Below are 26,362 nucleotides of genomic sequence, written 5' to 3' on the forward strand. Positions count from 1 at the left end.
GGCCCTCGAGGAATGCAGTTTGACACCTCTGCCCTTGGGCATCCTTATCATAATGATATTGCCTCCCGAGCCTCTTTATTATATTAATAGTGTTGATCTGGGACTTCTTATCATAACTAATGGTCTCCCCCTATGCCACCTTTAATAATAGTGCCCCCATGGGCCTCCTTTTTATGATAATAGTGTCCTTATAATAATAATAATAATCGGACCCCCATGGGCCTCATAATAATAATAGTGCCTGCCTGGGTCACCTTATAACAATAATAGTGCCCCTGCAGTTCTTGGCAATTAATAAAAATAAACTAAAACTCGCCTCACCCCACTCTCACGCCGATTGATGATGTGATCCTTCTCACTACAGTCTCCGACCCAGCGTAGGTGGCACAATGAAATGATGTCATTGTGCCACCTGACCTGCACTGCCTGGCACCGAGCTATTGCAGGCTGTAGGCCCGAAGCAGCCTAAGCAGTGAATGCAGATACTGTTAAAAGACCATTGAGCATGTGTCAAAATTGCCAAATAACCAATCCGGACCTCAATATTTTCATATATCCCACAAGAAAAGTATGGATGACGAGGTACATAAAGGAGACGTCCTATTAAAAAAATACTTGTGAGCAGGATAAAGCCCTATAAACTAAAGGCATGGCCATAATGGTGCTGTGATGCGGAGTAATCTTATACCTTGTAAAAGGATCCAATCAGTGACTGTTGAATACTCACCTTGTGAAGATTTCACAAAATGGCATCTTTTGGGGTTTGGGCAGGGTGTGGGGGCAGGTTCTTCTTCTGGTTCTCCGCCTCCTCTGCTTCTTCTACAGATCACTGATTGTACAGTGACCTGCCTCCTTTTTGAAAATCTGTGCCACCGCCGCCATAATTATGTGGGCGGCACATGCCTAATGTGAGCAGGTCTTCAATAAAATGGTACCGGATGCGGTGCTTGCACAGATCAAGATTTCGGCTGAGTGAAAAATTTACTGAGCCAAAATCTCAATATGCGCATGTGCCGCCTACAGCACCATTTTATTGAAATCCTGCGCACAGGACGCTGACTCACATTACGCATGTGCTGCCCACATAATTATGGTGGTAGCACGGATTTTTAAAAAGGAGACAGGTAACTGTACGAGAAGCACAGAAGGCTGGTGAGGTGGCAGAGAACCAGAAGAAGGCCCTTACCCCACGTCCACATACAAGACGTCATTTTATGAAAACTTCACAAGGTCAGTATTCATCAGCCACTGAGCGGATTCCTTCACATCCGGTATCAGATTAATCCGCATCACAGCACCATTATGGCCATGCCTTTAGTTTAAAGGGCTGAATCCTGCTGACAGCTTGTTGTGAATTTGGATTCGGGGCTCCCCCGGTGGCTACTGGTGGAATTGAACTGGTGTCTTCATCTTCTCTGTTCACCTGTTCCCATCAAGATGTGGGAGTCGCTATATAACCTTGCTTCTCTGTTAGTTGCTTGCCGGTCAACAATGTTATCAGAAGCCTCTCTGTGCTTGTTCCTGCTCCTAGACAACTACTAGATAAGTTGGACTCTTGTCCATGTTTGTTTTTGCTTTTTGTTCCAGTTCACAGCTGTAGTTTCGTTACTGTGTCTGGAAAGCTCTTGTGAACAGGAATTGCCACTCTGGTGTTATGAGTTAATGCCAGAGTCTTAAAGTAATTCCTGGATGGTGTTTTGATAGGGTTTTCAGCTGACCATGAAAGTGTCCTTTCTGTCTTCTGCTATGTAGTAAGTGGACCTCAAATTTGCTAAACCTATTTTCATACTACGTTTGTTATTTCATCTTGATTCACCGCCAATACATGTGGGGGGCCTCTGTCTCCTTTCGGGGTATTTCTCTAGAGGTGAGCTAGGACTAATATTTTCCTCTGCTAGCTTTATTTAGTCCTCCGGCTGGTGCTGGGCATCTAGAATCAACGTAGGCATGCTACCCGGCCACTGCTAGTTGTGCGTTAGGTTTAGTTCATGGTCAGCTCAGTTTCCATCTTCCAAGAGCTAGTTCCTATATATGCTGATGCTATGATCTCTTGCCATTGAGATCATGACAGTTTGACCGGCCCACTAAAGGGTTAAAATCCTTGGCTGAGAAAGGAGAGTAATAAGAAGTCTGCTGAGTTTTTTTTTTTTTTTTTTCTTTGAATGGCTCTGTGTCCACCTGTTTGTAATGGATCTTCAGAGTGTAACTGCAGGTTTGAATAATCTCGCCACGAAGGTACAAAATTTGCAAGACTTTGTTTGTCATGCACCTGTATCTGAGCCGAGAATTCCTTTGCCGGAATTTTTCTCGGGGAATAGATCTGGGTTTCAGAATTTTCGAAATAATTGCAAATTATTTTTGTCCCTGAAATTTCGCTCTGCCGGAGACCCTGCACAGCAGGTCAGGATTGTGATTTCCTTGCTCCGGGGCGACCCTCAAGACTGGGCTTTTTCATTGACACCAGGGGATCCTGCGTTGCTCAATGTGGATGCGTTTTTTCTGGCCTTGGGGTTGCTTTATGACGAACCTCATTTGGAGCTTCAGGCAGAAAAAACTTTGATGTCCCTATCTCAGGGGCAAGATGAAGCGGAAATTTACTGCCAAAGATTCCGTAAATGGTCTGTGCTTACTCAGTGGAATGAGTGCGCCCTGGCGGCGACTTTCAGAGAGGGTCTCTCTGATGCCATTAAGGATGTTATGGTGGGGTTCCCTGTGCCTGCGGGTCTGAATGAGTCCATGACAATGGCTATTCAGATCGATAGGCGTTTGCGGGAGCGCAAACCAGTGCACCATCTGGCGGTGTCCACTGAGAAGTCGCCAGAGAGTATGCAGTGTGATAGAATTCTGTCCCGAAGCGAGCGGCAGAATTTTAGACGGAAAAATGGGTTGTGTTTCTATTGTGGTGATTCTACTCATGTTATATCAGCATGCTCTAAGCGCACTAAAAAGCTTGATAAATCTGTTTCCATTTGCACCTTACCGTCTAAGTTTATTCTATCTGTGACCCTGATTTGCTCTTTGTCATCTATTACCACGGACGCCTATGTCGACTCTGGCGCCGCTTTGAGTCTTATGGATTGGTCCTTTGCCAAACGCTGTGGGTATGATTTAGAGCCTTTGGAGACTCCTATTCCTCTGAAGGGGATTGACTCCACCCCATTGGCTAATAATAAACCACAATACTGGACACAAGTAACTATGCGTGTTAATCCGGATCACCAGGAGATTATTCGCTTTCTGGTGCTGTATAGTCTACATGATGATTTGGTGCTAGGATTGCCTTGGCTGCAATCTCACAACCCAGTCCTCGACTGGAGAGCTATGTCTGTGTTGAGCTGGGGATGTAAGGGGGCTCATGGGGATGTACCTGTGGTTTCCATTTCATCATCTATTCCCTCTGAAATTCCTGAGTTCCTGTCTGACTATCGTGACGTCTTTGAAGAATCCAAGCTTGGTTCGTTACCTCCGCACCGAGAGTGCGATTGTGCCATAGATTTAATCCCGGGTAGTAAATACCCAAAGGGTCGTTTATTTAATCTGTCTGTGCCTGAACATGCTGCTATGCGAGAATATATAAAGGAGTCCTTGGAAAAGGGACATATTCGTCCATCGTCATCTCCCTTAGGAGCCGGTTTTTTCTTTGTGTCAAAAAAAGACGGCTCTTTGAGACCGTGTATTGATTATCGGCTTTTGAATAAAATCACTGTTAAATATCAATACCCATTGCCGTTGCTGACTGATTTGTTTGCTCGCATAAAGGGGGCCAAGTGGTTCTCTAAGATTGACCTTCGTGGGGCGTATAATTTGGTGCGAATCAGGCAGGGGGATGAGTGGAAAACCGCATTTAATACGCCCGAGGGCCACTTTGAGTATTTAGTGATGCCTTTTGGTCTTTCAAATGCTCCGTCAGTTTTCCAGTCCTTTATGCATGATATTTTTCGCGATTATTTGGATAAATTTATGATTGTGTATCTGGATGATATTCAGATTTTTTCGGATGACTGGGACTCTCATGTCCAGCAAGTCAGGAGGGTTTTTCAGGTTTTGCGGTCTAATTCTTTGTGTGTGAAGGGTTCTAAGTGTGTTTTTGGGGTACAGAGGATTTCCTTTTTGGGATATATTTTTTCTCCCTCTTCCATTGAAATGGATCCTGTCAAGGTTCAAGCTATTTGTGATTGGACGCAGCCCTCTTCTCTTAAGAGTCTTCAGAAATTTTTGGGCTTTGCTAACTTTTATCGTCGATTTATTGCTGGTTTTTCGGATATTGCTAAACCATTGACCGATTTGACTAAGAAGGGTGCTGATGTTGCTGATTGGTCCCCTGATGCTGTGGAGGCCTTTCGGGAGCTTAAGCGCCGTTTTTCCTCTGCCCCTGTGTTGCGTCAGCCTGATGTTGCTCTACCTTTTCAGGTTGAGGTCGACGCTTCTGAGATCGGAGCTGGGGCAGTGTTGTCGCAGAAAAGTTCTGACTGCTCCGTGATGAGGCCTTGTGCCTTCTTTTCCCGTAAATTTTCGCCCGCTGAGCGGAATTATGATGTTGGGAATCGGGAGCTTTTGGCCATGAAGTGGGCTTTTGAGGAGTGGCGCCATTGGCTTGAGGGGGCCAGACATCAGGTGGTGGTATTGACTGACCACAAAAATTTGATTTATCTTGAGACCGCCAGGCGCCTGAATCCTAGACAGGCGCGCTGGTCATTATTTTTCTCTCGGTTTAATTTTGTGGTGTCATACCTACCGGGTTCTAAGAATGTTAAGGCGGATGCCCTTTCTAGGAGTTTTGAGCCTGACTCGCCTGGTAACTCTGAGCCCACAGGTATCCTTAAGGATGGAGTGGTATTGTCAGCCGTTTCTCCAGACCTGCGGCGGGCCTTGCAGGAATTTCAGGCGGATAGACCGGATCGTTGCCCACCTGATAAACTGTTTGTTCCTGATGATTGGACCAGTAGAGTCATCTCTGAGGTTCATTCTTCTGCGTTGGCAGGTCATCCTGGCATTTTTGGTACCAGGGATTTGGTGGCAAGGTCCTTCTGGTGGCCTTCCCTGTCACGAGATGTGCGAGGCTTTGTGCAGTCTTGTGACGTTTGTGCTCGGGCCAAGCCTTGTTGTTCTCGGGCTAGTGGATTATTGTTGCCCTTGCCTATTCCTAAGAGGCCTTGGACGCACATCTCGATGGATTTTATTTCTGATCTGCCTGTTTCTCAGAAGATGTCTGTCATCTGGGTGGTGTGTGACCGTTTCTCTAAGATGGTCCATTTGGTTCCTCTGCCCAAGTTGCCTACTTCTTCCGAGTTGGTTCCTCTGTTTTTTCAAAATGTTGTTCGTTTGCATGGTATTCCTGAGAATATCATTTCTGACAGAGGGACCCAATTCGTGTCTAGATTTTGGCGGGCATTCTGTGCTAGGATGGGCATAGATTTATCTTTTTCGTCCGCTTTCCATCCTCAGACGAATGGCCAGACCGAGCGGACTAATCAGACCCTGGAGACATATCTGAGGTGTTTTGTGTCTGCTGACCAGGATGATTGGGTTGCTTTTTTGCCATTGGCGGAGTTCGCTCTCAATAATCGGGCCAGCTCTGCCACTTTGGTGTCCCCGTTTTTCTGTAATTCGGGGTTTCATCCTCGATTTTCCTCTGGTCAGGTGGAATCTTCGGATTGTCCTGGAGTGGATGCTGTGGTGGAGAGATTGCATCAGATCTGGGGGAAGGTGGTGGACAATTTGAGGTTGTCCCAGGAGAAGACTCAGCTTTTTGCCAACCGCCACCGTCGTGTTGGTCCTCGGCTTTGTGTTGGGGATTTGGTGTGGTTGTCTTCTCGTTTTGTCCCTATGAGGGTCTCTTCTCCTAAGTTTAAGCCTCGGTTCATCGGCCCGTATAAGATATTGGAGATTCTTAACCCTGTTTCCTTCCGTTTGGACCTCCCTGCATCCTTTTCTATTCATAACGTTTTTCATCGGTCATTATTGCGCAGGTATGAGGTACCGGTTGTGCCTTCCGTTGAGCCTCCTGCTCCGGTGTTGGTTGAGGGTGAGTTGGAGTACGTTGTGGAGAAAATCTTAGACTCCCGTGTTTCCAGACGGAGACTCCAGTATCTGGTCAAGTGGAAGGGATACGGCCAGGAGGATAATTCTTGGGTGAATGCATCTGATGTTCATGCCTCTGATCTGGTTCGTGCCTTTCATAGGGCCCATCCTGATCGCCCTGGTGGTTCTGGTGAGGGTTCGGTGCCCCCTCCTTGAGGGGGGGGTACTGTTGTGAATTTGGATTTGGGGCTCCCCCGGTGGCTACTGGTGGAATTGAACTGGTGTCTTCATCTTCTCTGTTCACCTGTTCCCATCAAGATGTGGGAGTCGCTATATAACCTTGCTTCTCTGTTAGTTGCTTGCCGGTCAACAATGTTATCAGAAGCCTCTCTGTGCTTGTTCCTGCTCCTAGACAACTACTAGATAAGTTGGACTCTTGTCCATGTTTGTTTTTGCTTTTTGTTCCAGTTCACAGCTGTAGTTTCGTTACTGTGTCTGGAAAGCTCTTGTGAACAGGAATTGCCACTCTGGTGCTATGAGTTAATGCCAGAGTCTTAAAGTAATTCCTGGATGGTGTTTTGATAGGGTTTTCAGCTGACCATGAAAGTGTCCTTTCTGTCTTCTGCTATGTAGTAAGTGGACCTCAAATTTGCTAAACCTATTTTCATACTACGTTTGTTATTTCATCTTGATTCACCGCCAATACATGTGGGGGGCCTCTGTCTCCTTTCGGGGTATTTCTCTAGAGGTGAGCTAGGACTAATATTTTCCTCTGCTAGCTTTATTTAGTCCTCCGGCTGGTGCTGGGCATCTAGAATCAACGTAGGCATGCTACCCGGCCACTGCTAGTTGTGCGTTAGGTTTAGTTCATGGTCAGCTCAGTTCCCATCTTCCAAGAGCTAGTTCCTATATAGGCTGATGCTATGTTCTCTTGCCATTGAGATCATGACACAGCTTCTCTTTAAGGCCTACATAACAATCAGCAGGTCTAACGTTAGATACTTCAAACAACCCAATGAAATCGATGGCTCAAGTCACCATATATTACATAGATGTGCTGGGTCTGCCAGAGTTATACAGTTAGGTCCATATATATTTGGACAGAGACAACATTTTTCTAATTTTGGTTATAGACATTACCACAATGAATTTTAAGCAAAACAGTTCAGATGCAGTTGAAGTTCAGACTTTCAGCTTTCATTTGAGGGTATCCACATTAAAATTGGATGAAGGGTTTAGGCGTTTCAGCTCTTTAACATGTGCCACCCTGTTTTTAAAGGGACCAAAAGTAATTGGACAATTGACTCCAAGGCTATTTCATGGACAGTTGTGGGCAATCCATTTGTTATGTAATTCTCAATTAAGCAGATAAAAGGCCTGGAGTTGATTTGAGGTGTGGTGCTTGCATTTGGAAGGTTTTGCTGTGAAGTAAACATGTGGTCAAAGGAGCTCTCCATGCAGGTGAAACAAGCCATCCTTAAGCTGTGAAAACAGAAAAAACCCATCCGAGGAATTGCTACCATATTAGGAGTGGCAAAATCTACAGTTTGGTACATCCTGAGAAAGAAAGAAAGCACTGGTGAACTCAACAATGCAAAAAGACCTGGGCGCCCACGGAAGACCACAGTGGTGGATGATCGCAGAATAATCTTCATGGTGAAGAGAAACCCCTTCACAACAGCCAACCAAGTGAACAACACTCTCCAGGAGGTCGGCGTATCAATATCCAAATCTACCATAAAGAGAAGACTGCATGAAAGTAAATACAGAGGGCTCACTGCACGGTGCAAGCCACTCATAAGCATCAAGAATAAAAAGGCTAGACTGGACTTTGCTAAAAAACATCTAAAAAAACCAGCACCGTTCTGGAAGAACATTCTTTGGACAGATGAAACCAAGATCAACCTCTACCAGAATGATGGAAAGAGAAAAGTATGGCGAAGGCGCGGTACAGCTCATGATCCAAAGCATACCACATCATCTGTAAAACATGGTGGAGGCAATGTGATGGCTTGGGCATGCATGGCTGCCAGTGGCACTGGGTCACTAGTGTTTATTGATGATGTGACACGGGACAGAAGCAGCCGAATGAATTCTGAGGTATTCAGAGACATACTGTGTGCTCAGAGCCAGCCAAATGCAGCCAAACTGATTGGTCGTTGTTTCATACTACAGATGGACAATGACCCAAAACATAAAGCCAAAACAACCCAGGAGTTTATTAAAGCAAAGAAGTGGAATATTCTTGAATGGCCAAGTCAGTCACCTGATCTCAACCCAATTGAGCAGCATTTCACTTGTTAAAGACTAAACTTCAGACAGAAAGGCCCACAAACAAACAGCAACTGAAAACCAGCGCAGTTAAGGCCTGGCAGAGCATCAAAAAGGAGGAAACACAGCGTCTGGTGATGTCCATGAGTTAAAGACTTCCGGCAGTTATTGCCAACAAAGGGTTTTCAACCAAGTACTAAAAATGAACATTTTATTTTTAATTATTGAATCTGTCCAATTACTTTTGGTCCCTTTAAAAACAGGGTGGCACATGTTAAGGAGCTGAAACTCCTAAAATCTTCATCCAATTTTAATGTGGATACCCTCAAATGAAAGCTGAAAGTCTGAACTTCAACTGCATCGGAATTGTTTTGTTTAAAATTCATTGTGGTAATGTCTATAATCAAAATTAGAAAAATGTTGTCTCTGTCCAAATATATATGGACCTAACTGTATATGCATGGCAATCACAAATGCAAGCCGAGTACTCTGAAATATTCCACTGGTCTTACCTCTAATGTACACAAAATTAATGTAATAATTTGCCTTTTTTCCCCACAGGATAATTTAAAAAACATTGCAGATACAAATGGATACAGTTCAATGTTCAAGTTATTACAGGTATGTTTATAGGGAACATATCTCCTTTGGTTTTCTTTTCAGGTTCAAGTACAGATATAATAACATCTACTATAATGTATCATAAAGAAACAGAACATGTAAAAAATGTGTACACCTTGTGACATTAATACTTATACATTTGTACATTCCGGTAAATTGTAATATATAACTATATGGTGTCATAAAACATATTTTATTTATCTCTTCATTTTTTTGTGTAAAGATGGGCCATATAGCACACTGGTAAAAGTCTTGCTATATCTTAGCTGTTATCTGTTCCTTGCATTAAAACCATGTTTATTTTAATTTGGAGGTGAAAATAAATCTGACCCTATGGGAAACAGAAGGTCAGTCAGTGAATGGTGTCAGGGTACCCCTATACTGATTACAATATTATCCAATCCCACCACAAGTAGTATTGTGCATTGGCAAAAGAACAGGAATGTTTCTAAGCCCATGTACAAAGCATTATTTGAGTCACGGGTGCATGGAAGGGAATGCGATAACACAAAATGATCTGTTGGTTTTTATATTAAGTATGTAACATTTTTTATTCAATTTTACATATTTTCACCTTTTTATTAACTAAAAAATACTAACTGGGTATGTATTTTTCATTTTGCAAGTACATCAGTACATGTTCACTCAACCATCAGAAAAGTTGAACACTGAATAGGACATTTTTCCCTGCAGATTGTTTATACCTGAGCAGTCTAAGGAATTTCTAATCAACCTATTTCTAATTGACAGGATGCAGATATCATGAAGTTCATAGATGATCCAGTACATCAGCCAGTCACTGTGTTTCTGCCATCAGACCAAGCAATAAAAATGTTACCCAAGGAGCAAAGTGATTTTCTGTATAATAATCAGAACAGAGATAAACTGGCACAATACTTAAAGTATCACATTATTAGAGATGCCAAGGTAAGATAGATATTCAATGTGTAAATGTCTTATTCTGATGTCCCGATAGAGAATTTGAAGTTTCTTAAAATAATGCTGCAGCTTTTATGCTGGATTTTGCAAGAACCCTCATAGTCACCTGGGCAAAGGACAAAATACCACCAATAATGAAGTGATAAAGTATCTTAAAGCTATACCATCTAGAGTTGGTGTAAATTGATTCACAGTCCAGCAACCAGATGATAATCTAGGACTGGAGGACCGAAGCCCTGGGAACCGCCTCTTAACTCCTGGCATCCGCAGCTCTTCTTTTGATTTACAGGCCTGGTATGGTGTGACACACGTGATCTCGATTACTGGTCTGGCCACTGGATTAGCTCCTGAGAATCAATTCACTTTAACTCTGATGCTATCCCTTCTAATCTCAAGGCCATCCCATTAATTTAGTGTATTTCCATTCTTCCCCAGAGTTGTAAAACAGAGACCTAGTGATACATGAAACATTTTCCAATATCCTAATAATAGATGACACTCCTTAGACTTCTTCTATAAATCTTGACATTACAAGACAAAATCAATGCTTAGACTGTATCTGCTTTCCAGTCAGATGTATCTAAGATGTATTTTTTCTAATTATAGGTTGATGCTTATGACCTTCTCGTTAGAGGATCAATTAAGACACTACAAGGCTCTGATCTCAGCGTAAAATGTGCTGACCAGGATTCTCCAATTGTAAGTGGATGACATTTTCTATTTTTATGTAATTATATTAACACTAGATGGAAGCCCGATTCTAACGCATCGGGTATTCTAGAATATGTATGTAGTTTATTTATGAAGATTTTAGAATAATACATTGAATACACAGGATTCGGCCGGCCGCGACCAATTAGCGAAGCGTGGTTCAAATCCCGTGCCAATTTGAGGCCGGACTGCGTCTGTCGCTGATTGTTCACGGCCTGCCATGTAGTATATAACAGCCCACGTAGTAAATAGCACTGCCACGTAGTATATTGCACAGCCACGTAGTATATTGCACAGCCCACGTAGTAAATAGCACAGCAACGTAGTATATTGCACAGCCACGTAGTATATTGCACAGCCACGTAGTATATAGCACAGCCACGTAGTATATAGCACAGCCCACGGAGTATATAGCACAGCCCATGGAGTATATAACACAGCCCACGGAGTATATAGCACAGCCACATAGTATATAGCACAGCCCACGGAGTGTATAACAGCCCACATAGCATATAACACAGCCACGTAGTTTATAACAGCCCACGTAGCATATAACACAGCTCACGTAGTATATAACAGCCCACGCACGCAGTATATAACACAGCCCACATAGTGTATAACACAGCCCACATAGTGTATAACACAGCCCACGTAGTGTATAACACAAGCCACGTAGTGTATAACACAGGCCAAGTAGTGTATAACACAGCCCATGTAGTATATTGCACAGCCCACAAAGTATATAGCACAGCCCACGCAGTATATTGCACAGCCCACGTAGTATATTGCACAGTCCACATAGTATATAGCACAGCCCACGTAGTATATTGCACAGCCCACGTAGTATATTGCACAGCCCACATAGTATATTGCACAGCCCATGCAGTATATAGCATAGCCCACGTAGTATATTGCACAGCCCATGCAGTACATTGCACAGCCCATGCAGTACATTGCACAGCCCACGCAGTACATTGCACAGCCCATGTAGTATATTGCACAGCCCACGTATTATATTGCACAGCCCACGTATTATATAGCACAGCCCACGCAGTATATAGCACAGCCCACGCAGTATATAGCAATGTGGGCATCATATCCCTGTTAAAAAAAAAATTAAAATAAACATTTTCTATTTTTATGTAATTATATTAACATCATGTAAATGGACATACCATAGTTAACCCCTTCATGACATTTGACATACCTACACGTCATGGTCAAGAAGGGGTTCCCTACTTATGACATATAGGTTAGTCATGGTGATCATGTGACCACCATGTCTAAAAGCACAGTGATCGCATGATGGTGCCTGCTGTTTCTGACAGCAGGGCACCGACACTTGCCGCAACCGGGGTTTTTGCCACCATCCTGCAACTACGATCGTGATCATAGGCTGTTCAATTATGAACAGCCACTCACAGCAATTACAATGTTTAGACAAATAGAATTGCCTGAAGCATTCATGTCCTGCTATGATCGGTGCTATAACAGTACCAATCATAGGCTAATGCTAGGGAACAGCAATGTCACCAGCCCCACTACTGATTGGTGCGATCAGACGATGACGTCCGATTGCACCAATCAGTGAGCAGGAGCATAGTCCGACCTCTCGGTGACCCCCTCATTCCAGCATGGAGACATGTACAGAGCGATCACTGTGTTGTTCTGCTTCCGAACTGCTGGACCTTCTGCTGTTGATGTCGCTGCTGCTGATAGAAGACTAGAAGAAAGAAGATCAGTTCCTGGCCTGTTCCTGTCCACTTCTTCTGAGTGGGAAAATTATGTGGGATTTGGTGCACCCACTGCTGGATATCGATTATCACCTACGTGAATAACTTATAGACCAGCATCCTGCTTTTCAAAACCCTCTCTGCTGTCTGTTTCTTGACCACCAAACATGGTAATGGCAGCACCCCCACTGCTGTAGAGCCTACGACTACACAGGTCCCCAAGCCAGAGTGTGTCTTGGGGTTCAATAAGTACATGGGGGAGTTGATCTCTTTGATCAAGTCCTCCAGTGCCTTGCAGAAGGCTATGGTGTAGTACAAAAATCTGGCGTCACACATTGTACAATTGTACATTGTCCAGGCAATGTAAAATACTTATGTCCTATCACGATCTGTAGGCGATACTGAGACCTTTCTTCAGTTTCAGGTGGTTGTGATCAAGGCACTAATATTTGGAAATTAGGAAGGGGAAGGCCCCAGTACTTCTGAAATTGAAGGTGCCCATATAGTACCAGAGCAACATTTCCCTAATGCACTATACACAACTTACATATGCCAACCTGATGTACTCTACAAAATTCACATATGCTACTATATTATAAAATTCACATACCAGGAAAACATTAGATCAATACCAATGTAGGGTACTTGTGGGTTGTTTTTTTTACTGGTTAGGCACTTCAAGGACTTTGCAAATGTGACATGGCACCTGAAAACAATTCCATCAAAGTCTGCATTCCAAAACATCACTCCTTCCTTTTGGAGCTCAACAGTCTGTCCAAACAGTAGTTTCCCACCATATACAGGGTACTCGCATACTCTGGACAAATTGCACTACAAATTTTGGGATTCATTTTCTCCTGTTACTCTTGTGAAAATGAAAAACTGGGGCTAAAACAACATTTTTTGTGGGAAAAAATGTGATTTTTTTATCTTCACTGTTCAACGTTATAAAATTCTGTGAAGCACCTGGGGGTTCAAGATGCTCACCACACATCTACATAAATTCATTGAGGGTTCTAGTTTCCAAAATGTGATCACTTGTGGGGGATTTCCACTGTTTAGGCACATCAGGGGATCTGCAAACACGACATTGCATCCGCTTTCGTTTTCAGACAATTTTGCATTCAAAAAGTCAAACGGTGCTCCTTCCCTTCTGAGCCTTGCCATGCACCCAAAAAGTAGTTTTCTATCACATATAGCGTACTCAAGAGAAATTGCACAACAAATGTTGGGGTCCATGTTATCCTGTTACTCTTGTTAAAATAAAAAAAAATTGGGGCTAAAGTAACAATTTTGTGAAAAAAAGTTAAATGTTCATCTTTTCCTTCTACATTGTTTTAATGTGTTTTCGTGAAAACAGGCTCGGTAGTGAAGGGGTTAAAAATGCAATAAAGATAAATTAGAGGAATAGAAAGCTCAGACATTTATTAGCCAAAAATCAGTTCTTTGATGGGGGCACAGAAAGTTGCCAGTGTCTTGCCAGTGCAAAGTGTCTTGCCAGTAACTATTCCTCTTAGAACCCCACAATTCACTGATGATCCCCTCCAGATGTAACTTGAGGCCCACAGGACAGCATCATAATCCATACAAACACATTCAGCCGCACATTTTATTTGGCTTTACATAGGTCAATTTGAATTTGTGATTGCAGGGACAACAGTGAACATTAGAAAACATTGTGGTTGTTCTTTTTTATGCAATATTTTAGTATAAAAATTACATAAAACCTAAGTCTCATGCATCACAAAAAAAGATGCAGCAATGATTTGAATATCAGAACGAGAAAAAAATGTTCAACTCCAATTCGTTCATGACATGCTACGTACATTTACTTCATATTTCCTGCTCCTGGCACATATTTCCTGGCAGGTGATGGCTGATTTAATCTCCATCCGCGACTGTTAACCTATTAAATGTCAAACTTCAGCAGCAGAAATTAACATGGGCCGGCAGGAGGGGGCGCATAATTCCATGTGCCCATTGACACACACCCGTGACATGATCACAGGGCATCTGTGCTTGTAATGAAAATTTCCCTGTGAATGTTAGTGATGCACTGCTATGTATAGTGAAAATCACAATCTGCTATGATCTGCTATGTATGGTACAAGAGGTCAGATGATCGCAGGTTCAAGTCTGCTAAAGGGACCATTAAATACAGTAACAAGTGAGAAAAAAATGTTTTTCAAAATATGAAAAAAATAAAAAAGTTCAAATCATCCCCCTTTTGCCCCATTACAAATAAAACAATTGAAAAAAAAATACACATATTTGGTATTGCTGAGTTCAAAAAAGTCCGCTCTATCAAAATAAAAAATGAATTCATCTGAGGGGTAAATGGCATAATGAAGAAAGGAACCAAAACTCCAAAATTACAGTTTTTTAGCCGCCACAACTTTGCAATAAAATGTGATAAGAGGCTATCAAAACATTGTATCTCTCCAAAATTGTATCAATAAAAATATCAGCTGAGGGCACAAAAGAATAAGTCCTCATGTAGCCCCAGATCCAGAAAAATGAAAACGCTACAGTCTCGGCAAATGGCGACATAAGCAAAACTTTTTCTTTTCTTGCAAATTTTAGATTTTTTTTTCACCATTTAAATAAAAAAATAATTATACATGTTTTTGGTATCTGCGTAATCGTAGAATCATTCTGCCAGGTATAATAAACAGGGTACATAATAAAACAATTGTGGAATTGCACTTTCTTTGCAATTTCAACGCAATTGGAATTTTGGTCTCACTTCCAGTGCATCACATGATAAAATGAATGGTGTTATTCAAAAGTACAACTTGTCTCACAAAAAACAAGCCCTCTCATGGTTATTTGACGGAATAATACAAAATATGGCTCTTGGAAAAAGAGAAGGAAAAAATTAAAATGAAAAAAACGGAAAGTAGCCCAGTCATGAAGTGGTTAAATGTACGGGGATTGAAGAGTGGAACTGTTACTGTCAGGAATGGGGTAAATGGCCCATTCCTGAAATTGTAAATAAATGTTTTTTTGAGAAAACGTCGTCCTCTGATCTCCTATAAGAACTTTACATTGTAATAACTCTTTGTCTAGGGAGACATTCTTCTGGATAATCGACAGTGCAGGATTATCCAGCGGCAGCTTACTTTTAATGGAGGAATAGCGTACGGCATTGACTGTCTGCTCGCACCATCTACATTGGGGGGACGATGTGACAATTTGGTTACCTTTGACATGTCGGTAAGTTTTGGTTTATATTGTAATATTGGTAAGCAGCGTAATTTTTGGTTTTATTGTGTTGTGCTGCAATTTCTTCCCCATGTACGGTATGTTACTAAGAATTACAAATGTGTGACAGTGTTAGTAAGAATAACTAGGTGCACTAACAAATGATGAGAGCTTTATTATTGATTTCCAACAGGGGGAATGTGGCCTGTGTTTTAACGTTCCAAAGTGTCCTGCAGGAAGCAAGCCTAAGGTAAAAAATGTCATGAAGTCTGCGTATTTCATCAATTCTGTACGTTTAAGCTAAATTTGAGGTTTCTCCATATGTAGTAAAAGCTCTGTAATGGAATTTTCACTATAGATTCAGCATGTTACAAGATGGCGCCAACAATGAGTCCATTGTGAGAAAAGTGCAATATAAATGCTTTTTTTGTGTTGTTTGGATGTGTACTTGTTGTTGTGTTAGCAGTGACTGTCCGTCTTATTAACAAATGTATTATCAGAGTCAGAGAAACAGCAGGAATAAGTAAAAGTTGCCATGGGACATTTTTTTTAACGACGTGGGCCCTCTCCTTTCTGTACAAGTCTGCCATTGTTTGTCTGTTCATTGTAATTTATATATGCATCTTGTTTGTACCCCCTTTTTACATGTACAGTACTATGAAATCAATGGTGCTGTAAACATAAATAATAATCTAAAGTGGCTACATTTGAAAAATGCTTTCAGAAACAGGCAACTTTGCAGTTTATCTCTGATTTAAAGTAATCTATATTCTTAAGAATGTTGTTTTTTTAATTTTAAAGTTTACTGATCGTTGTCTAGGTTTCTGACTACTGCTATAGTCTATCAGCGGTGGCCGGTCTCCTAGGCAAGGAGCACAGCGCTTACAAGCTCTTTCTATACACTCCCTGACAGAAGTTATGTCGCTTATCCGTCATCAGGAATAGCAAAGAATGCAGTCTTACATGCCACCCAGAGTTCATCTAGATTCTTTGGTTTTGTCTTCCAAGCTTCCTCTTTCATCCTACCCCAAACATGCTCAATGATGGTTTATTTTTTCTGTTTTTGGATGCTCAATGATGTTCATGTCTGGTGACTGGGCTGGCCAGTCCTTGAGCACCTTGATCTTTTTTGCCTGGAGGAACTTTGTTGTAAAGATGGATGTATGAGATGGAGCACCACCTGCTGCAGAATTGGACCCCTTTTATGATTTGGAATATAAGAGGTAGCTAGTACTTCTTGATAATTTAGGCTATTGATATTGCCTTCCACCTTGCAAATGTTTTGCACACCCCCATACTGAATGTAACCCCAGACCTATTTGCCTTTTGTTTAGTGCTGGCTTCTGGGCACTGATTCGACCATGGAGGTCATTTTGAGACAGAATCCTACAAACTGTTCTAGTTGACACAGGGACTTGAAGTGACCAGGCCTGTTGGAGCTCTGCTGCAGTGGAAGAGGGGCTTGCTTTGGATTTTCTAACCAACAAATGTTTCTCCTGAGTAGTTGTCTTGCGGGGTCTGCCGGACCTGGGCTTGTCAAACACATCTCCAGTCTCTTCAAATCTTTTTTTAATTCTTTGTACTTGATGCTGAGACACATTAAAGGTGCCAGCCACCTCTGCAGTGGATCTGGTCTTCAGCCTCTTGATAATCCAGGCTTTGGTTGCAGGGTGAATTTTTGGCATGTTGTCAGAGCTCAAGTTGCAGTTCAAGTGAAGGTCTGGCGTACTGGGTTTCTTTTTATACACACACACTAAGTAACCGATCATTTACTGAACACAGGTGAGGATGTAAACTAGGATTAGGTGCATTATATGACCAGGCGACAAAACTTTTGTCTTGCCAAAATCTGACCATTCTGTGTCCATTAACTGATCAATATTTCTGCATTGATGCCAATTTATTTTCTTAGCCTAAACCACATTTCGGAGGGTTTCAGTTTTCAAAAGAATAATTTATACAACCAATGGATGAATTTAACATCAGGTTATAAGCTTTTATTTACATAACATGGATAAGCGACATAACTTGTGTCAGGGAGTGTAGAGCTTGTAAACAGAGTCAGGACAAGGTGTTTTGGTGATGTAGGCAGATGAAGCCAATGGCGTGAATTCAATTGAATGCAGGGAGGGAACAATGGACGGGACACAGGTGGTGAGCGGTGTTGGTGACTCACTGACACTGCTCACCTGTGTGCCGAAGTTCTGGCTATCAGTGTGCTGAATGCCTGCAGCTGGAGGAAGGTGTCGGACAGCTGCAGGCTTAGTCCTGTCAACCTTTGTTTTTTTTGAAGCAGCACTGCCCTCAAGAAGGCAAAAGGCATTTCCCTAGGTGGGTGCCTACCCTTCCTATCCCTCATACCGGCCCTGCTTGTAAGCACTGCTCTGAAGCAGGACAGATAGCCGAATCTGGGCAACCTCAGTGCACATTCCCTCCTCTGTTGCTGCAGTGGCAAAGCGGACTCTGACACATTGGACTGCACTCAGTTCAGACCAGGGGTAAGACCATGCAGCTGGTGGTTTGAACTGACAATCATGAGCGCACCCGCCCCCAGGAAGCTGGGAGACAAAGGAGCACCCACTCCTTCTGAAGATTAGATAGCCCCACTATTTGTAATTTGGCTGTATGCTATAGGTTGATGGTCAGCAGTTGCCACTGATTTAATTGCAGTTGGGTTGTTATATTGGGGTATTTTTACCTTGTTATTCTACAGTTGTATTTATTATCATTTTGTTTTGTAAATGAGTTAACAATTCTACTGTTTGAAACGCATTTAATAAAAAGACAGTTTATGAATAAATAAACTAATAAATAAAGGAATAAAATGTAAAAGTTGTCAAATGCCTACCCACTTGTTAAAAAAGAAGTACAATTATTCACCCAGACCCAGAAGACAAAGTGTCAGTATGAAATTGCCCCAAGGAGAATTACAGAGGGCTGTCGCCAGGAGTGCACCATGGTCCTATGGATGTCTCAGTGCTGCAAAGGCTACTTTGGGAGTGATTGCCAAGGTCAGTGTTGTAACATTCGATTACTACGACTATCTCTTTTCCTTGCTACCATTTTAAAGGATATATGTAAAATTACCCTAATGTTATCATTACAGCAGCAAATATACCCTGAAAAAGTGATGGTGTACTTTACATAGTCATACCAGAATGTCCAATCTTCTTGTGTATTTGCAGCCTGTCCTGGGAGTCCTGAAACGCCTTGTAATAATCATGGAAAGTGTAATGATGGATATTCAGGCACTGGAGAGTGCACGTGCACAGCAGGATTTAATGGGACGGCTTGTGAGTCTTGTATGCCAGGAAGATATGGATCAGACTGCAAATGTACGTACAATGCGATGTTTGTTACAAAGCTTGTTATTGTGGCTAATATTCCATAAGTCTCTCACACATAAGCTGTATTCAGTGCCTTTAGTCACAGCCCTGGAAAATATTCTTAGGATCCACTCTCCATTTGTCCCTAACATGAACACTTTTAACTGCATGTAAACATTGATGCTACCATTGTTCACAGGACATATCATCATTAAGGTTTATTTAGTTATTTGGGAACAAACATAGTTGTCTTCTGCTGGACATTTTCTGTACATTACTGCATCTGAGCCTGGTCTCACTGAAAGATCCTCTGATGAGCCAGTCTGACTGTGACAATAGCACAATCCTCCAAACTTTATATTTCAATGATACATATGATTTGAACTTCAGTTCTTCTGTTTGTTTGCTTGTGTTTTTTTTTTCTTCATTTAATTGATCACCAATCCAACAGCACAAGACACTGACATTTAGAAATGTTTTGGAGTGGATGATCTAGGTTACATTATATAGCACTTAGTAGATCGCCCCTTTATTTGTTACATTTTTTTTGTTTGCATTTGTAACATACTGTACGTATTCATTATTTGTTTGTCAGGCAGAACTATCATTTTAGCATAAATAATACCAGTGAACATAGTCCACCAGGAAATAACAGCTGCCCGCTTCCAAAATGCTTCCATTATTCTGTTTAAAAGTTTTGAAGAGAGTTAAAATAATATCATGTAACTGTATAATTCAATAAGTAGTTGCAAACTAAACATAAAATTAGACATAATGTATACAGTCCAAAGGATAGCATTAATTAATAAACTTATAACACAAGAACAAGAAAGAGGAAAGAAAAGAAAAATGAGATGAGATACTCTGGTCTCAAGATAATATAACAATGTTATATAGAAATATATCAGTGGATGATCCTATCAGTTTGAAAGGAAGAATCCAACATATTGGTCAAAACCAATATGACACCAGAGCCAGAGAAAAGTAGGAGAAGAAAAGTCACAAAGTAATCAGAAAGTTTCTGGACCGCTGTGTGTTTAATAGTAGTGCGGTAAAGAAATAAATCTTGCTGCCAATATAGGGCAAACAAATAATTTTCCGGGACCGCTGTGTATTTTATAGTAGTGTGGCAAAGAAGTAAATCTCATCAGCCGTCTTGGTGCCACTTGTAGGGCAAACAAATAATTTTTCTTGACCGCTGTGTCTTTTCTAGTAGTGTGGCTAATAAATAATGGATGTGATCATTCTGTGTCTGCTACATGCCCAAATACAACACCTTTCTCTGGTGCACAAAGGCAACAGAACATTATGTGTCCTTTTGTAGGGCCGAATACCGCTGCACGAATGATAAGGCCATAACATGTGCAAAATGTATTAGATTGGATGGCTGTGATTTGCCTAACTTCCTTCGCATTATCTTCCACCCGGTCCACTGCAGAAAGTGCAGAGTTGGCATCTGAGGACCATTGTCACCCGGGTTCCACCTCTCCCCCTTGCAAATCATCCAAGTAGGGCCACCTGCCTCCCCGCAAAGGAAGGATATGACAGCACCACACCACCACCACCACCAATTGCACTGAGCACCTCCACACTCTCCCATAGTAGTGTTCAGCTGTCCATCCCCCGAACCCTCGAAAGAAAAAGAGGGATACCCCCCTAGCCACCTGAGAGCCATGGTCCTGAATGACAGTATGTCCAGATTACTGGCCTTTGAAATGCTGCTTTTCTGGCTGGTGGAGATGGATAGCTTTAAAAAACTGCGCTGCAGCGTCACTTTTGCCTTCCGGCTCACCAGTTGGAACTCCACTTTCCATATGCTGGAGAATCTGTGTAAGAAGCAGCAGGCAATAGTGGAGTTTCAGCAGCAGCACACAAGGCTGAGTCGCTCTGCAGAACAACACCACTTCACCACCATTGATTGGGCCTCCATGTAGGATGTGTGTGCAGTGTTGCGTGGCTTTGAATATTACACCAATATAGCCAGAGCTGATGACACCATCATCAGCGATACTATAACACTTATATGCCTGCTGGAAAAAAAAATTCAGGCGATGATTGATGAGGTGGTAGCACAGGAGGAAGAGGAGCAGGGCCAATTCACACCGTTATCAAGCCTAACATCCACACATGGCTCGGAGGGTTGGTTACTGTCCCAACAGTGCAGCCAGACAACAGTTTGGGAGGATGAGGAGAAGGAATAATAATTTTCACAGCAGGGTGGCATTCAGAGCAGCTCTCGGGCATCACTGTTGCTAGGGTTTGGGGATACAGAGTACCCAAACAATAACCTCCCACTAAGGACAACTGTTCATTGCCTCTGGGCAGCCTGGCACATATGAGCCAATACCTGCTGGTGTGCCTTTGTAAAGACCGCCGAGTTGCCCATATTGTTAACAGTAGAGATTGCTGTCTGGCCACCATTCTGGATCCCCACTACAAGGACAATGTACCATCATTACTCCGGCACTCCAAACAGCACTTATTGAGCAGGCACCATCTGCATTTATGATATATATATAAGGGGATCACCACCTGCATACTATATATAAGTAGAACCAAACAGAGCAAAGTGTATGCATACAAATTGGGATCACCACAACAATTTAGAAGTTATAGAAAAACATCTTTATTAAGGGAACACCACACAAAAAAGCATAAAAACATTTAAAAACCCCACAATGAGACCTGGGGTAACGGGTCCATACAAATCGCAGGTAAATACCATAACACAGCATACAACATTGTACAGCCAGTATTCATAAATAAACAAATCACAAAAACCAATGTCCCTCACATGTGGACATAATGTAATGTAATGTGGTCCACAAGCATCAACCCAGATTGCATACCCCTAAATTAAGCCAGGCACACAATACTGTGCCATATAGAGAAGGATACAAAAGAATGAATGGTATGCTTTAAGAGCAACCTGGAGTACTGACCTTGAGGAAGACGCTACAGGCGTCGATACGCGTGGGTCTCAACAACTGCACAGCCTGCCAGAACCCCGCTAAACCCACCCTGCCAGGAGCCCCATTACTGCCTATCCGTTAGGTAGGGTAAGAACATAGGACCAGAATATTAGGGTCTAGGGATCCGGATGGTGCTTAGCACCTCTTAAAGCATACCATTCATTCTTTTGTATCCTTCTCTATAGGGCATAGTATTGTGTGCCTGGCTTAATTTAGGGGTATACAATCTGGGTTGATGCTTGTGGACCACATTACATTACATTATGTCCACATGTGAGGGACATTGGTTTTTGTGATTGGTGTATTTATGCATACTGGCTGTACAATGTTGTATGCTGTGTTATGGTATTTACTTGCGATTTGTATGGACCCGTTACCCCAGGTCTCATTGTGGGGTTTTTAAATGTTTTTATGCTTTTTTTGTGTGGTGTTCCCTTAATTAAGATGTTTTTGTATAACTTCTAAATTGTTGTGGTGATCCCAATTTGTATGCATACACTTTGCTCTGTTTGGTTCTCATTACTCCGGCACTGGAGAGGGATAGCAAAATGCGGGAATACAATCACATGCTGATAGAGAAACTACTGACAGCTTTCCCACCTGACAGCAGGGGTTCAGTAGAAGAACAATGCAGAGGCGAAAGAGGAACTTCAACTTCAGCACCACGGAAGGCAGGGTTAGCATGTCTGAAATGTAGAAAAATTTTATGAGAAAGGCACAACATCAAGCACCACCATCTGATACGGTCCGTATTAGCAGGAGTCAGCTTTACAACAGCATGGTGGGAGAGTACTTGTACACACGTCTCCTCATACTAACTTATGGGTTTGCCCCATTTAACTTCTGCGTGTCTCCAAATTGGACACATGGTCTGAGCTTGCCCTTTATGCCTTGGAGGTGCTGGCTTGCCCTGTGGTAAGTGTACTGTCACATTCAGGCACCTCTGTCTGTCCTCACCTAACATGGGGAGGCTAACATTCCTTAAAAAGAACCAGATGTGGCTCTTACAGGACGTGTCCATATTTTTGGATGACTAGACAACTATTAGAGCCACACCCAGTTCATCTTCAACTCTATTTGCCATTCATTTCATTTGGGCGCCTCCTCCCCAAATAAAAAAAACTGTGTTGGCTACCTCCTCTTATGCCTCTTTCACCTACACCACTATGTCCAGTTCCTCCATTTCCTCCTCCAGTTGAATCTCCATTCCCAGGTTGTAGCTTGTTAGTTTATTTTCGGTTCATTCTATGTTCTGTTATGTAAGTTCCCTAAAAAAAAACAGTATTGGATTATTCCTCCCTTTCCTCTTCCACCCATACCACCACGTCCTCCTCTTCCTCCACTTGGACCTATGCCTCTTGGTTCTAGATTGCTATTTTTAGTTTTGTAAATTCTAGGTTGTTTCTAAGTCAGTTACATGAATAAAAAAACTAATAAAAAAATATAAAAAGATACACACACAAAAAAATAGCGTTGCATTACTCCTTCCTTGCCTCTTCCACCTATAGAGCCACATCCGTCTTCTCCTCCACTTGGACCTGTTCCGCCTGGTTCAAGATAATTATTTTTTATCTCTTCTCTGCTTAGCATGGAAAGAGGAAAATGTACCGTACTTTTCGGAATATAAGACACACTTTTCTCCCCCAAATTTTGGAGGAAAATGGGGGTGCATCTTATAATGTGGATATATCTTACCGGCCGTAGGCTGGGATGAGGGGGTGTTCGGATGTGCGGTGCGGCGCGCCGCTGCAGGTGTTTGGTGCTGTGGGTGTCCGGTGCTGCAGGGGGCTCAGCCAACATCTTGTGTAAGCCCAGAGCCCCCGCAGTGACATGGTTTCCTATACGGTGGACTGGACTTCTAACGGCGCAGACGGAAGAAGTTAGAAATACTCATACTGGCCTTCTGCACTTCTAACCTGAGCTTGACAGCTGCATAAAAATACATCACGCTGTCTTGCTCAGGTCAGGAGAGGTGCCAGGCCAGTCCGTGCAGTGCTATGCAACCATCGCACAAGTTATTCGGCCGTTTGTCTGCACCCTTAGTGCGGCTGTGGGATTTTCGATCTTTGTTATATATTTCTATTATTTTGTTCTATTGCACTGCAGTGAATAACTCATATTTTAAAAAAACTAACTCATATTAAAAAAAATAATTCCAAATAATGATTCTTATTTTAATACTGTTTTAAGGAAAATGTGTTACATCCATTTTATTTTTGTTTTTCAGCTTGTGACTGCACTGATAATGGTCAATGTGATGAAGGCATAGGAGGAAATGGACAATGTACCTGCGATAATGGATGGACTGGAAAACGCTGTGAAACAAAATTAGGTTTCATTCATTTTTTTTTCATATTTTTGCACTAGTTTTATTATCTTTACATACATGACTAGGCTTTCTTAAACTGATTGTAACCAAACACACAAGAATAAGATAACAACTGAATCAAAAAGGGGGTCTTGTGTGATACTTAGAGATTAAAAGGGGGCCGACAAACAAGATGTGGCAAAGATCAAATGTGGGCTCGGATACTACACATTTGTACGCTACATACAGTATATATATAAAACGTACCCCTTTATTACTGGTAAGATTGACCCACCTACGGCTATCTTTATACAGTAGAGCATTCTCACAGAAAAACTTGCCACTTAAGAGCCTCTATATTTCAACAGTAATTGGATAACTTCTTAGACCTGCAGTTCAACTAATGTAAAAATGAATAGTTTATATGCGCAAGTATTTAATTGTTTTAATGTAATTATAAGGTGTGACTTCAGAAGAGAAATAATGTTCTTGGCTTCTTTTAAACAGAGGTGTCAAACTGCATTCCTCGAGGGCCGCAAACAGGTCATGTTTTCAGGATTTCCTTGTATTGCACAGGTGATAATTTAATCACCTGCACAGAATGATTCCAGCACCTTGTGGAATGCTAAGGAAATCCTGAAAACATGACCTGTTGGCGGCCCGCGAGGAATGCAGTTTGACACCTCTGCTTTTAAATGTATTAAACAAAGGCTATAACTAGTATAAAAACTGGAAAACGTTACATCAAACAAAGCACCAACATGTTTTACAATTACTCTCTGTTTCTAATAAAAATCTGCTTGAAATAATAGGTCCTATAGCCCCTGTAATGCGCTCAAATATATATAGATCATTGCAATTTCCCTTCCTGGTGTGCTTGCTACGGCGCAACACTGCAAGAAAAATCCTTTTACAATAGGGTTCATATTGACATCTTAGAACTGTAACCTATATTTAATGCAATCTTTTATTCTCACAGTCCAGCCACCAGTTTGCACTCCTCCATGCTCTAGCAATGCTGTGTGTAAGAAAGAGAATGCTTGTGAATGCAAAAGATTTTATGAAGGAGATGGAAGAACGTGTACAGGTAACAGCTCACATATAATGATATATGATAAGACCATAATTCCTAAACGCAAGTTCCAGGTACATAGTTTGTTCAAGAGAATCTGTCAGCAGGATTTCACACCCCAAGCTGTGTATATGCACATGTAGCACTTTAAAAGACAAGTCAACCAATACCTTTACATCATCAGTTTGTTCCTTCATTACTGAGAAATCATGGTTTGAATTAATATGCAAATGAGGCTGTAGATCTGAAGCCTCTGTCACTCCAGCTCTATTCCCTGCCCATCACTGCCTCTTCCTGCTTGACTAGCAGTTTTCATGTTGTGTGACATCAAGGTGCCATCAGTCAAGTTACCGGAGCTGTGCTGGGAATAGAGATGGAGTGACAGAGGCTTCAGAATTGCAAATAGCTCCTCAGCCTTATTTGCATAGCTCTGATCTCTCAGTAATGGAGGAATGGACTGGCCATGTAAAGGTATTGCTGGACCGGTCTTTGAAAGAGCTACACACATATACATTTTTTGGGGTGTGAAATCCTGCTGATAGATTCCCTTTAACTAGTGACCAGTGTTGCTGATACTCTATCTCTGCTGTCTGAATATTAGAAGACTGTATCCATGATTACTTTTGATTTCACTAGAACATGCTCATGATATTCTAACTTTTATAAAAAAAAATGGTTCCTTTGACTTTTTATATGTTGCTACTTTTCAATAATAGGAGCTTTTTCCTTTTCCGCTAGTGGTGAATCTTTGCCAGGCAAATAACGGTGGATGTGACAGGAATGCTAAGTGTTCACAAAACGGTGTTAAAGTCAGCTGCAGCTGCTTAAAGGGATACAGTGGAGATGGCAAAGTCTGTGCAGCCATAAACCCTTGTGTTGATGGACTGAACGGTGGTTGCAGTGAACACGCTATCTGTACCATGACTGGTCCAGTAAGTCTTATGTTGTAGCTTAGTGTAAGAAAACATGATGAGGTCAATATCTGCTGGGCTCAGTAAGGGTACGTCCACAGGGAATAGCAACGTCCCAGATTCTCCATGCAGCTTTGCACATGAATAATCCACAGTAGAATACAGTACCAAATCTCATCTACATGGTGCGGAATTTTCCTGTGAGGATTTTTAAACCTGAAGCTCAATAACTTGTATTGCGGATTTTAGCACCAAACTTCACCCCTCTCAATG

At 42.0% G+C, this 26,362-nt stretch overlaps 1 protein-coding gene across 1 annotated transcript in view; it reads left to right on the forward strand.

Annotated features, from left to right (window-relative positions):
• Nucleotides 1-26,362, forward strand: part of STAB2 (stabilin 2) — a 290,752-nt gene that overhangs the window by 234,285 nt on the left and 30,105 nt on the right. Inside the window, exons 50-59 of the mRNA XM_077265634.1 lie at nt 8,854-8,913; nt 9,664-9,840; nt 10,459-10,551; nt 15,366-15,512; nt 15,694-15,750; nt 18,385-18,511; nt 18,686-18,835; nt 24,026-24,130; nt 25,086-25,193; nt 25,917-26,110. Coding sequence (XP_077121749.1) covers nt 8,854-8,913; nt 9,664-9,840; nt 10,459-10,551; nt 15,366-15,512; nt 15,694-15,750; nt 18,385-18,511; nt 18,686-18,835; nt 24,026-24,130; nt 25,086-25,193; nt 25,917-26,110 — 1,218 coding nt within the window. The remainder of the gene's footprint in view (nt 1-8,853; nt 8,914-9,663; nt 9,841-10,458; nt 10,552-15,365; nt 15,513-15,693; nt 15,751-18,384; nt 18,512-18,685; nt 18,836-24,025; nt 24,131-25,085; nt 25,194-25,916; nt 26,111-26,362) is intronic.

This window comes from Ranitomeya variabilis, chromosome 5, assembly GCF_051348905.1.
Source record: "Ranitomeya variabilis isolate aRanVar5 chromosome 5, aRanVar5.hap1, whole genome shotgun sequence".
Lineage (NCBI taxonomy): Eukaryota > Metazoa > Chordata > Amphibia > Anura > Dendrobatidae > Ranitomeya > Ranitomeya variabilis.